Source organism: Drosophila virilis, chromosome 4, assembly GCF_030788295.1.
Source record: "Drosophila virilis strain 15010-1051.87 chromosome 4, Dvir_AGI_RSII-ME, whole genome shotgun sequence".
In the NCBI taxonomy this organism is placed as follows: domain Eukaryota; kingdom Metazoa; phylum Arthropoda; class Insecta; order Diptera; family Drosophilidae; genus Drosophila; species Drosophila virilis.
The window spans coordinates 27,251,786-27,270,313 of record NC_091546.1 but is presented as its reverse complement, the minus strand read 5'-3'; the positions used below and the strand labels follow the sequence as shown (position 1 = coordinate 27,270,313).

General features: G+C 34.1%; 2 protein-coding genes and 1 long non-coding RNA gene across 3 annotated transcripts; 1 reads left to right on the top strand and 2 right to left on the bottom strand.

The window, feature by feature from the left end:
* Window positions 1–3,819: 3,819 nt before the first annotated feature.
* On the top strand, window positions 3,820–9,073 carry LOC138911192 (uncharacterized). Its single transcript, XR_011416576.1, has 2 exons — window positions 3,820–3,912; window positions 8,253–9,073. It is a non-coding gene; the product is annotated as an uncharacterized lncRNA (long non-coding RNA).
* Window positions 8,181–17,164, bottom strand: BicC (protein bicaudal C). Its single transcript, XM_032433094.2, has 9 exons — window positions 16,870–17,164; window positions 16,763–16,812; window positions 15,465–15,534; window positions 15,312–15,391; window positions 14,899–15,225; window positions 14,550–14,675; window positions 14,114–14,495; window positions 11,235–12,572; window positions 8,181–8,559 (listed from the first exon to the last, which is right to left on the bottom strand). The coding sequence occupies exons 1-9, from the start codon at window positions 17,162–17,164 to the stop codon at window positions 8,315–8,317; spliced, it is 2,913 nt and encodes a 970-aa protein (XP_032288985.1). The 3' UTR covers window positions 8,181–8,314.
* A 105-nt stretch (window positions 17,165–17,269) lies between these two features.
* Window positions 17,270–18,271, bottom strand: LOC116649873 (uncharacterized). The gene is made up of 2 exons (XM_032433095.2): window positions 17,854–18,271; window positions 17,270–17,452 (listed from the first exon to the last, which is right to left on the bottom strand). The coding sequence occupies exon 1, from the start codon at window positions 18,004–18,006 to the stop codon at window positions 17,872–17,874; it is 135 nt and encodes a 44-aa protein (XP_032288986.1). The 5' UTR covers window positions 18,007–18,271; the 3' UTR covers window positions 17,270–17,452; window positions 17,854–17,871.
* Window positions 18,272–18,528: the final 257 nt, after the last annotated feature.

Here is an 18,528-nt window from a genome sequence, read left to right as displayed (position 1 = left end):
TGCGATTTAGTTAACGGCTATGCCAATTTTGAAAGTTTCAAAGTATACAGATTATAATCCTTAATATAATTCATATTAATCACGATTACCTCACTGATACTATTTCTGCAAATATTTGGAATACCTGAGGCTACCAACTATTCGCTTACTCCTGTTTTGTTGACACAATAGCGAACTGCTTGATATGTAAAGAGGTTTTCGAACTGCTTGCATTTCCACGAACCTTCCCCTAAGACAAGTAAAGTCACCTCACATTTCCCCTTCCAAATTGCTGAGTGCACATGTAATTTTCCCCTACGTCTTAACTGCTTCTGTGCCTGAATACTGCTTGATATCGCAAACAAATCCACTGCTTGCGCAACGGATACACTGGTTTATCGATATGCAACTCGATTATTTAAATAAAAATAAAATAACAATATAAAATAAAATATAAAACAATAAAATTTTATGTAAACTACATAGAACACTAAATCAATGTTTTAAAGTGAGAAACAAATCGTACGAGGTATCTTGAATTTGGCGAAAAGTGTGAAATACATCTCAAATGATTTTTCGCATAGATCTTTAAAAAGAAAACTGAGCACCCACCAAATTTTAGAGCACCCTTTCCACCAAGATAGGAATGCACATTTTAAAAATTGTAAAAAAACCCACAAATGAATGTTGAAAACGATCTTTGAAATTGATTGAGGACGATCAGATGGTAAAGAAACAAATGTCATACAAAGGTTTTTCGCAATTTTCCCACAACATGCGGGTGGAATTTCCCGAAACCCACAGTTCAAAATTTCATTAAAGTCTATAAAAATTAAATTAGAATTAACATAAAAACAATCAACAGAAAATATTTGATAACAAATATGCATCAAATGGCATTCTATTATGAAATGGCAATAATAATATTCGAAACTAATAAAATAAAATAAAATCATCAACTAATTTTAAATTTAAAAAATAAATAAATAAAAATATTAAATTAGTTTAATTAATAAAATAAATTATAATTAAAAATATATACATGAAAATATTTATTCGCTAACAAATATGCCCTAAAAACATTCTGTTATCAAATTATTAAATAATAATAATAAAATAATATATACGCACATAAATAAATAAAAACTACAATAAAAGCTTATTCTTAATCCTTTTATATTTACTTTTATAGCCTTTAATAAAAATATGATTTATAATATTGTTAATTGTAAGTTTTATTCTTAAAACAATATAAAAGTCAGTTTTATATTTTACATTTTTGTGAACAGCTGGTTCCGGTTTCGATTCCGATTCCGGTTCCGTTTCCGGTTAATCTTGATGATCTCATAATTCGCATTGGCGCTCCACATTTTGTGGCATCATGTTTTGTAGTGTTGTAAAGTTTATCGAGTCGCTGAACTCGCCCCGTTCGAGTTGTTATCCTTGGGCTGGCCGTTATCCTAGTTGGCCGATGAGGATGCTAATGACTTTATTGTCTCCAGTTGTCTGCATAATTTGTATTATTTCTAGCACAGACTCCGCCACAAGGCTTGCCAACTGGCAGACACGAATGAGTTGTGCGTGTGTGTTGGCTGGTTGGCTGGTTGGCTGGTTGGGATGGTGGGCGTGGTGGGCGTGGCAGGCTAATGAACTGGAAATGTGTTGTTCCAGTTGCTGCGGCCACACACACATCAGCATAATTGCAATTTTTATGATTATGACATTTTGCGCTTCAAGTGTTTTGCCCAATGGCAACCAATTTCCGTGTTCACGTTTGTTGAGTCCTTTGGTCCTTTGGCCGTGAATGGCAACTGGTTAGGCTGCTCCTGCTGCTGCTTCTTCTTTTTCCTTTTCTTCCCTATTTGATTTACAATTATGCAGCTGAGCCTTTTGGGGCAGACAGAAAGTCGCCTGGCAGGACATTTTGGCAGTGCATCAAACTGGGAGCTCCCAACAAGGCACTTAAAATAGTTGCCTAAGTGGATAGAGTTATGCTCTGATTTATAATATATACATATGCATGTGCTATATGTGCTTGAGTTGATACATGTTTGTTTGTCAATGCGAGGAGAGTTGGGCTTAACTATCCTTTTAAAATCAATAATATCAATAAATATATCGATTTGGCTTTTGGTAGTGCTCATCTCTGGGCACAGAGAGGCCTACACACATATATGTAATATAAACTCTCTCTATCCATTATCAATAATTTTATTATATTTTTTTTAATATATATATTTTTTTTGTATTAGTTTTTAATATTTCATACAAATTAAGTTTAAATTGTGAAAACTTTAGTAACCAATATTATATACATTTGATTTAAAGATATATGAAGTAATACTATCGCAAGTCAACGTCAAGTGCCATCACTAAGGAACAGGCTCATAAAATAGGTAACTGTTTAATCTGATTTAGTCTTCGAATTCTTATTACTGCCACTCCGCGCACACGGAGAGCGCGGGCTGGAGGCGACTTTTGCCCTCACAGCAAAGCTGCACACACATGCACACAGCATAAATCAATGCTAACGGCAGTTTATTACTCAATGGCTCTGCTATTGGAACAGCGCTTAATACAGCTTCCACTCAACTCTGCTGATGAGCTACGATCCAACTCACATAACATTCACCCTCACGTACACACACACACACACACTCAGACGCCCTTACATTTGTATGTGTATTGTTTGTGCTGAGTGCAGCTGTTTGCCTTATCGCTCTCGAGGGAGAGGGGGTGAGAGAAAACAACTACAAGACACAAGGCATAAGGAGCAGCTCGGATCGCAGCTGAGAGCTCAGCTGAGCGAGTAGTTGTGCGAGCATAATCGGAGGCTTATCAGTATGCACGTGTGTGTTACCTTGCTGTGAGAGCAAAATGCACGTGTCTCAAGTTTACGCTCTCTGAACATTCTTAATTGAAGTGATGGGAATACGAAGATTAAAACAGCAGCTGATTGTTATGTGCGCCTGGTTGTTAGAGATGGCACTTGACATTGACTTAAAATGACGAACATCCTCACACACTCTCGCTTAACATTTATGCTATATTTATTGATTATTTATTTATATAGAATAATATTTAGATATAATAAATACATTAAACAATATAATAAAAAATTATAAAATTACATATAACAAAAATTATATATCAATTGAGCATAATTATAAAACAATACTATAACATTATGTAAAATATCAAACAAAATTTTAAAAAATGTTTAATTAAAAACGGGAAGTAAATTCAAAAATCAATATATTATATTATAACACGACATAAAACAATATTTTGAATAAAAAAAATAACAAGTTAACAAATCGTTTATTTAATATTAAAACTAAATAGGAACCAAAATTAATATTGATATTAATACCAAAATATATATGTATGTATATTTGAATTAACATAAATTAAGATGCTAAAACATGATTTGTTATAAATTTATATACTTATGCCGATTTATAAAATTAGCGCAAGTTAGTTAGTTTCTTTATACATTAAGTTTGCCCAAAAGGGAGAAATAATTATTAAATAAAATATGTATTTATATAGGCAGCTAACATTATTTTAATTGCTCAAAAATTATAGCAAATTTTGTGCAAAAAAAGCCTTTGCTGCCTTTTGCAAACATTTACAACCGGGTTTTTCTGGTTTTTAGGTACGTACAATATTTCCTGGAAAAAACGCGTTACCTTGAATAGCCGAGCTATTTGCCAAGGACAATCTCTTCTGAATCCGTCAGTTGCCTGTCTGACCGTTAGCTGAAGGTCCGTTTGTACCTGGTCCATGTACCTGAACTGGCCCTATAAAAGGGCTGCTACAGCCGTGATCCTCAGTTCATTTCAGTCCAAACGTTGTCGCGTTGTGACGTGTTGCAAATTCGCGCCGTCGACTCAGCTTTGCTTCTAGTATATTTGAGTAAATTGTAAAAATGTGTGTACGAGAACGTTAAAAAAATGACAATATAATTTAAAATTGTAAACAAATTGTTAAAAAAAAGTTCAACTAGTTAGTTAAATATATCAAAATGCTGAGTCGACTTAGGTCCGCCCGTCCGCAGTGCTATATCTAATTTTATAGCTAACACTTTGCAAATCTTTAACTTCGGCTGGCCGAAGAAATTTTAAATATTTTTCCTATGCTCACAATGAACATATTATTTTCTGTAGTTAGAATGTGTTATGAGTTTTTTCATTTTTCATAATCGACTTTTAATGCAGGTGAATGAATTTTCCTCGATTTGTTTAATGAATTTCTCGTATTATTCTCTTCTGATTTATTCTTGATTTAAAAATTTTCTTTTCTATTTCATCTATTTATTATTTCAAACAGATAAGACCCAAGTGTTTAGTTCTGGCTGTTTTTTTTTTTTGCTACATATACCTAAATTGTTCTGAATTCAAACATTTTTCAAATTCTTTTTTTTTTCAATACTTTTGGTTGATGCCGATTACAGTCAATTCTCGATAAACGGCATACTACTATAATAGTTCCCTGATGAAAATACGTCATTTTCTTTTCTATAATTTCATCTATTTATTATTTCAAACAGATAAGACCCAAGTCTGGCTGTTTTTTTTTGCTACATATATCTAAATTGTTCTTCTTCTTAATTCAAACATTTTTCAAATTCTTTTTTTCAATATGTTTGGTTAATGCCGATTACAGTGAGTTCTCGATAAACGGCATACTACTTAGTTCCCTGTTGAAAAGACGTCAGTCTTCCTTGATGGTTCTTTATTCAATGTTTTTTTGGAGTTAGAGCTGTCCACCGTGAAGCAGTGAGCAGCCGTTTGACATACATGGTTTTTAGGCTTATTATATACAGCAAGAGTCAGAGAGAGGTTGTGGCTGTGGTCGATGTGAAACTGGATTAATAAGTTTTTCCTCTGAGGGACAGGGGGGGCTCTTTACTTTGTTTAACGACTCAAGATGTTTGAGCTCGTCATGTAGCTTGACTGCAGTTTCCCAAGGTATTGGGTTTAAGGACTTATATAAGAGTCTTACGATCTCAGACTTTCTTTGCCTGATCCGCTCTTTAATGCGACTGCGCCTTTTTAGCTTTAAAGTATTTTTAGAGCTCATGCCCCCTGTACTCACTCAGTTAATTTTTGATTCTCCAGGGTGTGTGCCGTTCCAGATGCTTCGTTGTTTCAGTTGTTTTTGAGTGTTATTTCCTTTTAATTTACTTCCTTTAATTACTTTTATGACTGGTTTAAAATTAGAGTTGAAGTTATGTATCTTAACGTTTTCATGTTTTTGTCACGTCCTGTCACGGTCGCCATGTAATGGTTCCAAGATTAAAAGACGTCCGTCTTTCTTGATGGTTCTTTATTATCTGTTTTCTTTTCGAGTTCGAGCTGTCCACCGTGAAGCAGTGAGCAGCCGTTTGACATACATGGTTTTTAGGCTTATTATATACAGCAAGAGAGTCAGAGAGAGTCATGCGCGCACATATGTATACACAACGACGGTCAAGCGTGAGAACGCTGACTTAGCTATTTGTCTGCACTTGAATATGCGCAGAGGGCACTTATCGTTAGGCGCGCTGCGACAAAGTCGCTGCTTATGTTTGCATTCTGTTGGCATAACAACAAAGTGTTGCAGCCTTATTCATATGTATGTATATACATATGTACGCATGCTACATATTAGCGATATAGTTACGATAGATGCCAGATGGAAAATTTTAAAAAGATTGACAGATGTATATATATTTTCAAAAAAAAAACCATTCAAATCCTCTCTAGATTGAATCAATTTGCATCTGTCCTGTTGGTTCTTCTAACGTGTTCTGTACCTCGAATCCTTTTTTATTTCCTTCTTTTTAGTTCCTTATCAAATAAATAATTGAATAATTCTTTTTCTTATTGTTCACACAATAAGTGTATCTAGCCGTCGCTACTTCAATGAAGTTGGCTCTGACTCCGGAACCAGCAGAAAAACATATTCTTCACTTACACTTACACTTAAACTAAAACATTGTAACATAGAATCAGAAAGTACCAGACGACAAATAACCTAAAGAGTGAACAAACGTGTTTTTCTTAAACCAACGAAAAAATGTTGTGCAGAGCATAAGCGCTTCCCCAAGGATTCAGCAATTCAACAGAAGTTTACCTGGAAGCCCTGCGGACGCTCTACCACAACATTTGGTTCTTCGAGACGGATTTTCACAATTTTTGGCTATTATATGCAGTTCGCCCCAGCAAGTATCGGTGGATCTGCAACATAAGTTAAGGATGCTCTACCGCAACACTTGTTGTATTTCTTCCTATAGAATTATTATCTTTGTTTTGAGGAGATGTTAGTTTTCACCCCGCTTTGCCTCCTTTTATGTTCTATAAAGTTTAATACAAATCAAAAGATCCTTTAGACTGCTTGTACTGCGTGATTTACTTCTCGAACTTCCAACAATAACTATCGATAGATTCGTGATGAGCAATTTACAATGGTATTCGTGGTGGTTTCAAAATAATTGTATGTGACTTCAATATCGTGATTTGAGAAGTCAAGATATAATGTAAGTCAGATAATTCAAATATAATATTATTCAGTGGGTGTTCTGCTGCGAGCAACCTTCTTTCTCCTCAATCCAAACATTTTACTATTGTTTTCGCCCTTTAATCTACCTTTACTTTGGCTATAACTGCCATTATCACATCGTATTGAGTCTTATTGAAGTAGTCATGATCGAGTACTCTACTACTGAAACTGCCTTTGCAGCTCTCCTACCTCTCCTAACTCGCCTCCCTGACCACCATCAATTTCCTTAATCCTGCCCATCGATTGCGACAACTTCAACAATTCTATGGTTTTATCAACTTCATTTTTCCAACAAAAATTTATTAAGATTTTCTTAACAAGTACTTTATAATTTGAATTTTTAACTTCAATGTAGTGTGCGACTTTACTCGCATATTTTATTTATTAATTAAAAGGTATGAATATATTTTGTATGATTAAGCAATTCACATGAATTGTCTCTAGTGAGTAGTTTTTTGGAACCGAGAGCTGATTCAGTTCCAAACTTGTTCACGACTTAGCTATCATTTATCGATTATAGATATTTTACTAAGGCGATGAGACTGCCGCAGTAGTATGTGAATATTTTTATCTTATTTTTTATCATTCAAACATAATATTTTTTAGCATAGGTCACGTTTTTGAATCTCATGCGACCACATGTGCGCTATCTGTTTGTATGCTGCTGATTGCAATTGTATATATTTTACTGCTCGAATTGGGATAAGCAGACCATTTTAAAATCGATATCTTATATTATCGGTATCTAATGCTATCGACAAAATACAACCCTGCTTATTCACTCATGAACTAGCGTACCGGAACAAGTATTGATAGAGATATCGAACACAAGCATCGTAAGCAATAACTATCGAATATTTAAAATTCGGTTACAAACAATAATCAGAAATCTGAAAGAAAAACCCCTTTCTACAAATGCATATTAAGTGTCAAAACAAATTTGATCTTTGATTATGCTGAATGGAAAAAATACTATTAAAAATACCGGTCTTAAAATATAAAATAAATGTAAACAAAGTATATGTAAATAATTATAATAAAATGCAAATAGAATCAAATAAGTTTTGAAAATAGGATATTTTCAATACTTATAATATGCTAAATGTTTAATTAGGAAAAGTATTTTTGGTTAAAGTGTTTATTTAAAATTTAATTTAGTTTTTTATATAAGAAATATTCATTAGGCTGTTCTGAATACATTTACGAAATTAGTTTTTTCAAAAGCAATATTCCCTGGTTTTATCCAATTAGTTTTTTGTTTATTTTTTCGTTGTTTTTTTTTTTTACAAGGGGTATATATGTTACGTATTCTTCTAACAATTTGTGTTTTTTTTTCCATCAGTTAAATTCATTTCTTTACAATATACATTATAAATACGTTTGTTTATATATTCATAAATAGTTCATATAATAAATTTCGTTTGAGCACAAATGCGAGTATTAGTCAAGCCAAACGGGAAATTGTGAATTTTGTTGTGCACACTACTTTGTTTTGTTTATGTTTATGTTTGTATTTTTTTGTGTTTGTTTTTGATGTTTTTTTTTTGTGGGTCTCGCATTCGTTGTTACAGTTTTCAATGCCCCAAGCGACCTTAGGATTACGTTGAATAAATAAATGAGTTGAGTGTAGGCATTATTTTTAAGCTATTATTACATTTTTCTTAATTTTTTTTTTTTTTTTTGGTTTCTTTTTTGTTTTTGTTTTTTTTTTTTTTGGGTTTTTGCAGTAATTTTTTTATTTTAAGCTACTTCTCATCATCATGGATAAACCAACACCATCCACAGCATATTACCACTGATTCGAGGGGCGACGCTCAGCTCCGGGCGCAGCGCTGCCGGAGAATCGCGGCGAGGAGCTCTGCGAGGAGCTGCTGCTGGGCATACTACTGCAGGCGGCTTCGTTGGCCAGAAGCGTATGAATGGCCGCCAGCAGCTTCTTGCGAGCTCCAAACGCGGTGATGCCCAGCTCCATGAGATTCTCCTCGGTCAGGGTCGAGAACATTTCCAAGTCGATTTCGTTCAGCACGAAAATTTCTAGAAAATAAAACCAACAATTAACAAAAACAATATAAAAATAATAAATAAAAAAATTGTATATTATATTTTCGGTATATTTATATGGAAACAATTTAAAGGCAATTCAAATGAAGTCAGAAATAATATTAAACAAATATTCAAACTTATTGTAAAATTACTATAATATTTACGTTCATTTAGAAATATAAAAAAAAAAAGAAAAAAACAAATAATTATACTCTATTACACACACATTATATATTATACACATGCTCAAATGGAAGCATAACAGAAAAAAAGTTACCAAAAAAAGAAACAAAAACAAAAAAATCAAAACAAAATATAATATAAAATAAAAAGAACATAACAAACCAAACAAAAAAAGCACAAAAAAAATATTTAAAAATATGAACAAATATGAACAAAAAAAAAAAAAACAAAACGAAGAGAGAAAAAACAAAATAAATCACAAACTACTCAAGGAAAAAAAATACATTTGATTAAATTAACAAAAACACAAAAAAAAAAGAAATTCAAATAATATCCTTATCTAAACCTATTTCCTTATTTATCGACACCTCACCAACACTACATCAAATTCACCTCGCATCAAATATCTCAAAAGTACAACAAACGAAGAAACCAATATCTCAACGAATTCAACGCATAAACAAGGCTAACACAACAAAACTGCAAATGCCGTTTAACAATTTTTGGATAATGAAATCTTTCTGCATACTCTTACCAACACTGACAATATCGCTTAATAACTCTGCGAAAAGAATTTGAGTAGAACAAATCGTATTAAAACGATCTACAATTCAAAAGAAGCTACAAAAAATCTCCGAACTCTGCTCCACAAGTCTTCTACATAAGTCGTCAACACTTGAGTCTATCAAGAAAATATATAAATATAAATATAAAACGACATTAAACTTCGGCAGCACCGAATGGGAATAGACTGAACATCTACAAATCTTCTGCGACGCTTTTACATTTTCACATATGACATAAGGAAAATTTAAATCTTACACTAAAGTACATAAGTCGTCTACACAAGTTATCTACGCAAATCTTTTATACAAATATTCTACATTGGATTCTTTCGAAAAAAAAAACAATACACAACATTGATGGCTCATGAAATTGGCAAATTGTAAGAGAATGTGCATAAAACAAGCTATCAATGAAAAATGAAGAAAAAACAACAATGGAAAAAATCTATATTCCCATACTATTCCCAACTTTCTTCCTTATTCCTTTATTCCTACAAAAAAATATATTAAAAAATAAAAATAAAAAAAATAATAATAATAAAAATAATAATAATAATAATAATATAAGTAATAATAATTAAAATAATAATAGAAATAATAAAAGGAATAATAATTATAATAATAAAATTAATGCTTATAAAACTAATAATAATTCTAATAATAATACACTTTCTAGATAATAAATTGTTAAATTCCTAATAAGCTAAGAAACTAAATAGATTTTTGTATATATATCGGGCTATTTAGTCCCTATATTTTTGAAAAATTTGTATAAATTGGTAAAACACAAAAAAAAGACGTACAACTTTTAAAAATATGACACAAAAATTATCCTTAAAAAAAAACTATCATAATAACTTTTTAAAATAATTTCTTGCTATTATATATCAATAAAGAAATAAATGTAAATATAAATATTTTCTATATTATACTTGGAGCTTAAGTTATTTCTAACTAGTGTTCAGACTTTTTGAATTAAAGCTCTAATAAAACAATTTAAAATTTTTTTTTTTTAAATAAAAGCAATGGAACGAAAAAAAATCATTTTTAATTATATATAGAACAAAAAGGGAATTAATTAAGTACATAAGCAAAATATGTTTATATATTCTCATATTAGCAAATTAATACGAAATAAAAATATAAATATCAAAAAATAATATAAAAAATCGACTTAAATGTTTAAACTAACTTATGGGAAAAAATCGATCATTTCTTGCACTTAAAAATTAGTTTATATATTAAAATATATGTTCATAATATTCCCAGCTGGTACTAGGAAATTGTCATAAATAAAAATTAATATATGAAATGTCGTGCTAAAATAATTTTTTTTAAACTAACTTATCGAACATTTTTTCATATTGTGCAAGAAAAAAAAATATATATGGAAATAAAATATATTTTTTGATATTCTCAACAAATATAAAAAAGGTGTCAGGATATGAAATTATAAATATTAAATAAGTCCGTTGGACTAAACTACAGTACAAAATAATCGAAACTAACTTTTATATATATTTATATATATATATTTATTTTTAAAATATATATGTATTTTGTATCTAATAATATAATAGTTCTAGAGTATAAATTGAATAGGAAGATTTTGATTTTGACTGATTTTTTCAATGTTAGCCTATCTGAACTATTATATAAAATAATTTATCTATCTTCCATTTTATCTATAATATAATTTATAGAAAAATTATCCACAATATATTGCATTTAAAATTGAAAATTGACGCTGATTGCATTCTTTTAAGATAGATAGCGATTGGCAGCAATAGAAGATCTGAGCTTTATTTTATGGAGAGATCTCAAGGACAGACAGACAAGCGGATTTAGGGAACTGAATTAATTTTGTATAATTAATGGAAGTTACAGAGAATTTGATTAGAGTGCGGATTTACTCACTTATGTAATGCTCCAGGCCGAGGCTTGTCAGTAGGGTGTGTATATCCTTGTGTTGTGAGAGTTGCATGCGCCGACTGACGGGCGTTGCATCCAGCAGGCCCGTTGTCGCGCTCAGTCCATAGGGTGAGCCCAAGCCCGGCGGTGGAGGCGGCATGCGCCAGCCATTGCCAGCATTGCCAATGCCATCATCGACCGTCTCAATCGGAGCCGGCGAGGTCCGACTTAAGCCCATGCCCAGCCAGGCCGGTGTTGGGGTGCGCAGCTCACCGGCCACCGGAGTCCGTTCCATGGCCTTAAAACCGAGCGCACGTTTCATATCAAAATCGAATGCGCGTTGCTGCTGTTGCTGCTGCTGCTGCTGTTGATGTTGCTGCTGCTGTTGCTGCAGCTGCTGTTTGCCAGCTGCTGCTGCCAGGTCATAGTGCAGATTGCGATAGCTTTCGGCGCTGCCGGGCAACAGATGTGCCCCCCCGCCCGTGGCATTGCCCAGACCCAACAGCACTCCATCGCTGAGGCGCCGGCCCAGTCGGGCGGCGGCGCCCGCAATGCTGCCCGCCTCGCTGCTGTATGTCGAGTCCGGCGAATAGTGGGCCCGATTGGCGCCCGCCGATGAGGAGGAGGTCGATGATACGGCCGCCTGTACTTGGGCATAGGGTGGATACGATTGCTCCAGTGAGGTGGTGCTGCTGCTGAAGCTCTGATAGCCGCTGGTATTTTGGCTGCAACTGTTCCGTGGTGACAGATTCACGCCCACTGTGGGCGGTGGGCCAACGTTCGTTGAAGGCATCGGAGCGGGTGGCGGTTTCAGCAGACCGCTGCCGGGCACTTGCAGATAGTTGTTGTTGTTGCTGATGTTGTTGTTGTTGTTGTTGTTGATGTTATTGCTATTGTTGCTGATGTTGTTGTTGTTGTTGCTGCTGCAGTTGTTATTGTTGCTGTTGTTGTTGTTGTTGTTGTTGCTGCTGTTATTATTGCTGCAATTGCTGAGATTGTTCATGGTCGATACCTGGCGCGGCTGATAGCTACTATTATGCAGCTGCATATACTTCTGCGTGGGCGCACATATGCCCGTGGGCGTGGTCAGGCCAACGCCCACATTAGCAGCGAGCAGCATGTGAGCCTTATTGCCATACGGCGTCAACTGGCCACCCATTGTTGGGGGCAACAACGAGGGCGTCTTCGGACTATCCGGATAACCCGCAAGCAGAGCCGTCAACTGTGAACGATACGCCAGACTCACATCCTTGTCCTTGGGCATATAATAATGATCGGGTATCTCCGGCTTGATGACGGGCGTTGTCAGGTGTAGTATCTCCTGGCGTGCCTCATAGATTTTGTCTGCAAGATAAATGAGAAGCTGCTTAGTATTTGGCATGGTTATACACCTCTACAAGAAATCTACTCTCTAATTTTGTGTAGTATTCAACATTTTTGTTCATTAACATTATTTAAATTGCTTTTCTATATTAAAATGTTAAAAATGATTGTTTCATAATAACTTTAAAGACTATTTCAAAAAAAAATTTTTAAATTAATATTTAAAAATGTTTAGTTTTTTATTATTGTTTTTGTAGTTTTTCTATACTAAATATTTTTATAAGTTTTTTTTTTTTTTTGATAATTTGGCTGCTTAAGCTTTTTAATTTTACATATTAGTTTAATACAATTTTTCCTAAATCAGTTTTTAATTAAGCTTAGCTTTTCTAATCAATATCTCGAGTATGGGAACATACTTGCGGAAATCCTAATTAAATTCAATCGCAATGCTTAAAAGAAGTTAAGTAAACACCCTAAACAAATTACTATAGTTAATAGTTACTTCTCATTTATTTTAATAAATATTTGTATATATAAATTTTCGGGCTAGAAATATTTCACTATTACTTGAGAGTTATTGAATTTGTATAATAAATAAATTAAACTTGATTAAATCATATTTGAAGAGCTTTTGAAATTTTAACTAATTTTAATTTTAAATATTCTTATGTCAATTTTAGAGGGAAGTTTCACTTTGAGAAAACGTTAAAAATATTCGGTTAATAAAGTTATCATAATTGGTCCTAAGTAGTTTAATTCATTTCATTTTGACATCAATAATTAAAGTCGATATATACATATTTTTGTATTTATATTTTAAATATCTCTTAAGAAAATAAAAGGAAATTAAATTATACTGAAGACTCAAAGCCAGAAAGAAAAAAAGACAACTCCAGTACATTATCTGACTTAAATATAAATCTTTTATACGCATATAATTTCAAGATATATTTTCAAAGAATTTTCCATAATTCATTAACTCATTTAAGCGAGGGGTCTATAGGATATTTATAGATCTAGAATGCAAAGCGATTATGCATTAGATTGTTACAAAACTCGAATGGCAGAAATTTAATTGGATACGAAGGTAAAGCTAAGGTCGTATAAATTAAACGTAAAGCGAGACAATTTGTAATAGATTTTTTTTCTATTCATAAATTTTAATGCAAAATATTGAATTTTATGACATTGAATTTTGTGACATAAAAATATTCAATATTATAAATGTTGCCTTTCAAGTTTACTATTTTTTTTTTTATAGTTGAAAAAGTTGTTTCTGATAAGTGAAAGAAGTTCAAAGCATTGCCTGGAGGCTACTTGATGAGGAAAATGTGGTCCACGAACTGAACCTGCAGGCAAAGTGTGGGTTTGAACCATCAACTGAGTCCTGCTGTCAAATATATCGATATTCGTATCGTAAAGTAGAAATGGTAAATAATGCGTTCGACTATCGATAAATTCATATCGTTTATTGGTAATCGTAATCGTATTGGTAATTCGTTATCTGTCAACGCAGAGAAGAGTAGAGACTACAAATTTCTACAAATATTTCAAAGACTCACCGATAAATTTCTCAATGCCCTTGATGACGATCGCTAGTGTGCTCTGTCGCTGCTTCTGGCGCAGCGTTATATAGACACCATATTTGAGATTGAGTCCCATTATTTCGGATGCATCGGTCTGATTGTCCGGAAAGTCAAATATCAATGCAACGGGCATATTGCCAAGCAACTGTTGTCGCGCCCTATAGACATCGTCGATGCGTCCGCTGATTGTCACCTGTGATTTCTTCAGCGGCTTAACATTCATATCAGTCAGATCAGGAAAAATGATTTTGGTCTGTGTGCGGTCCATGATGCTCAGTAGATTAACATTGTTCTTGCCCTTGACAATCTCATGATGTTGCGGCGATATTTCCATTTGCACATTCACAAGAATTTGGCTCTAAATTAGACGCAACTTAATATCAGTTCCAATGCTGCTCTACGTGAAACTTACCGCAATGCTCTCAAAAGCGAAATTGATCAGCAGCTGGGTGGCATCGCGCACCTGCGCCGACTCCTTCTCGGAGCCCTTGACCAGCACCAGAGATGTGTGCAGCTTGGGACGCGATGAGAATATGACCTGGCCCAAGCAGATGGCGATATAAGAAATTCAGATTATTTGAACATGAATTTGAATCGAAATTAAGTTGCTACAAAAAGAATCACATTTTTGAGTAAAAGACTCTTATGGGATAATTAACTTGGGCTCAACCCTGGGATCTAGGCAAGCATGAAATTGAGCTGGTTCGAACCGTAAACCGAAACCCGACTTTATTCCTATTCGTCAAGTGTTTTTCATTTACCTGCACATTGAATTTGCTCTCAATCATTTTGATGTATGGCGTCTCATGATCCGGCTGCGGCTTGCCTGGCCCCATAACTGGCATCTCAAAGGAGATGAGCAGCGGCGTCGATAGTCTCACCAGAGCACGGGCACGTTCCACGCCGTCCAGGCTGCCGCACAGCGACACCTGATTTGATTTTTCCGTTGGATTCGAACGATTCGAGTCCGGGAAATGTATGTGCGTGTGCGTGTCGTCCATGATGCGTTTAATATTGTTGCCGCCACGTCCAATGATATACGAGTGATCCGTATAGCTAACATCCATTTTCATAATGACGCGAGTGCCCTGAAAGAAAAAAAAAAAAACAGAAGGAAATATATTGAGATATATAGAAAATACAGCTGAATATTCATGTAAATTTTCATATGCACCCTGGAGTCAAGACTGCCCAGAATATGATCCTTGGCACGTTGCACCTGCTCCACCTTGCCCACAATCCGCACATGTGGATCTAGATGGAAGATATATAGATAGATAGATAGATAAATATAAGCTGCATAAGTGTAGGTATTTTTGGGACTCACCCTTTTTGCTTTTGGCGCCGATCTTCAGTCTGCAAGGCCAGCTCACATATGTATCCGTGGTGTTCATGATCTAAAAGATAATAAGTATATATGCATATATAGGTTATATATATGCGTCTTTTTATAATACACTTGAATTTTGTTTCGGTAATTATAATTAGCTAAACATTTATGGTTTCTTCACTAAAATTTGTAATGTGTCGGCTAAACGTTTAAATGTGAATTTTGTTGTAACGTTTAAATAATTTGTACGAGTGTGAAATATATTTGATCTATACACTAAATCGAATGCCTACTGAGCAAAACCCGAACAACTTCCATCTTCCAACTTCCATTTGCAATTATATAAGATAAGACAATAAAGTTGAAACTTGTGACATGTGCCTGAGAGGTCCTCCTGGTTCAAGTCTCAACTAACTTATATCTGAGCTTAAGCAACACGAGCATATTATTAATAAATTTGAATAAAATAAAAAACGACAGTTAATTAATAGATTGTTCACTCAAAATAAGTATTTTAAAAATACAAAAATCAATTGCAACAAATAGATGTGTTTATTTTAAACAATTTGTGTTTTTGGACAATATAAAGTTTAGAGTTCGTTTCCAAAAAGTTAGAATACAAATTTAAACACTTCATAGATACATAAAAATTGAAATTTATGTAAAAATATTATTAAAAAGTTTCAAGAATAAATCAAAATTATAGGATATTTTAGATTTTAATATTCGACAAGGATATTAGCGAGTATCTAATATAGGCACACATTTAATAATAATGTTGACTGGAGAAAAATAAATTAGAAATTAATATTATGTACATGCATATTTAATAGAATAATATATATATTTTTGTCTATAATAATAATTATATATTGAATTAAAAGAATATTAATAAACGACTCTCACTACCTAGTTTTCACTGTATTATGTAACTACCTATATAACAGAATAAAATTATAATAAAATAAAAATATTGTTAAATAAATAAAAGATAATTAGAGGGAAATTTAATATTTAACTAAAGATATTAGTATATAAGGATATTGGAATACGCTTACATAATCTAATAATGAGGGAAATATATTAGAGGATATTATTATTATTATAACACATATATATAATAATTTTAAATTAATAAATTAGTGGAATTCAAAAGGAATGGGGTCAAGGAAAAATATAAAATTCTTGACGTTTGACGTTTCAATAAAATTTAAATTAATTTAAATTTAAATAAAATATAATATGTCATGCAGAAAGTATTCTATGTGAATTTACGAATTGAATTCTCAACTTACATCATCAAAGAAATACTCTGCCCCGTTCATGCCCTCAATGGCGCTGTCCGCTGTAATTGTAGTTAAATTGTTGTTAATAATTCGAATAATTTGGCCACACTTTTTACCCATTATCAAGCGTTCCAGTTTCTGTCGATCAACCTTGAAGCGCTCCGTGTGCAGATCGTCCGGATTTTGTACGCCCAATTTTAATGCAATGGCCCGTATGTCGCTCCAGTCGCTGTCCACCGAGGAGATTTCGCTCTGCGTCTCGCTCGGCGCACCGCTGGCCCCCGCTGGGCCCGTGGGCAGGGAGAGGGTGGTGAGGCCGACGGCGACGGGGGTCGCTTTGGCGCTGGCCATGGCAGAGATGTCCGCGGCCGTTGGGTAAATCAGTTTATTAAATGGGGCACAGGAGAGCATGTCGTTGTTATCGCTTATCGGTTATCGGTTAACGGTTAACGGTTATCAACTAATCGATTAACGGTTGTTGTTTGCAACTTGTTCAATTTGTTTATCGAATGGTCGTTTAGTTTTGAAAACCAAGCAAAAGGTCGTTTAAAGGATGTTCGTCTTTGGTTTTTGGTTCAGATGCGATTCGGTGCGTGTGTGAGAGTAGGTGTATGTGTGTGTGTGTGTGTGTGTGTGTGTGTGTGTGAGTGTGTGTGTGTGTGTGTTGAGTCTGAGCAACACTGTAATTGATGAGGTGAGCTGTGTATGAAACATGAAAGTGCAATGTTAACAGTGTACATGACAAATGGCCGTAAAAGTAAGGCGAAAATGGAAATGAGAATGGAATGGAATCAATCGTTCAAAGTTGTCATATAATTATAATTGAAGTCCATTCTTTGAGGTTATGGCTATGAATGCATTCGGTTTCCCTTATAATTACGAATGAGTTTTAGATAGTTTTCTAATTTCCAGGCACTAACATAACCTCTCTGTGATATTTGCTAGACAGCCATGAGGTTTCCTTTGACACAGCCCATTTGCAGAAACGGAAACGCAAAGAACGCACAGAAAAGAAAGAAGAGAAAAAACTGGGCATACATATATTTACAGTTACACTTTCACTTTAACTGAGTCACTTTTCGAACAACCGAACCACTTACCGAACCAGTTCGCCAGCTCTATTTAAGATTGAGTAGGCCTCGAAAGTCCAAGCAAATGGCATGCGTTAGGTCCTGGACAAATTGTTGGGCCTCGACGAGACAAACGTTCATAACAAAATTACGAATTTGTACGAATCTTTCGACGAAAGGCATTTAAATTGTGATCAACGCAATAGATTTGTCTATATTAGCATATATAGAGTCTTTTATTATAATAAAGTTGATCTCTTTATTTTATTTTCTTTTTTTTAAGATATATTTCAAGTATGAAATAACTTTGAACTTGGAAGTGATATTGGTTTTTTTTTTTATTGTTTTCGCATAAATTGCTAGCAATTTATTTATAATTTTTTTTTTTTTTTATTTTTAGCTAGGAACTTTGCTGCTTTCACTTGGACGACTCGAAGGCAATTGAACGGACTGTCGGCATTTGAGCTGGAGGCCAGGGATCGATCGCATGCTTTTGTCAGCGGCAAAAGCTGCCGAGGCAACAGAAGGCGGCAACTGTAAATTGGGATTAGCCAATGGGAAAAATGTGGCCCGACGCCTGGATAAATGCACTAAAGAGGCCGCCTGGGTCAACGAACCGCTCGCAGAGAGTGCAAAATAATTCGATTCTTACAAACAAAACAAACTTACAGAGAGTTGGGCTTGAGCTGTCAGGCGACGACAGCT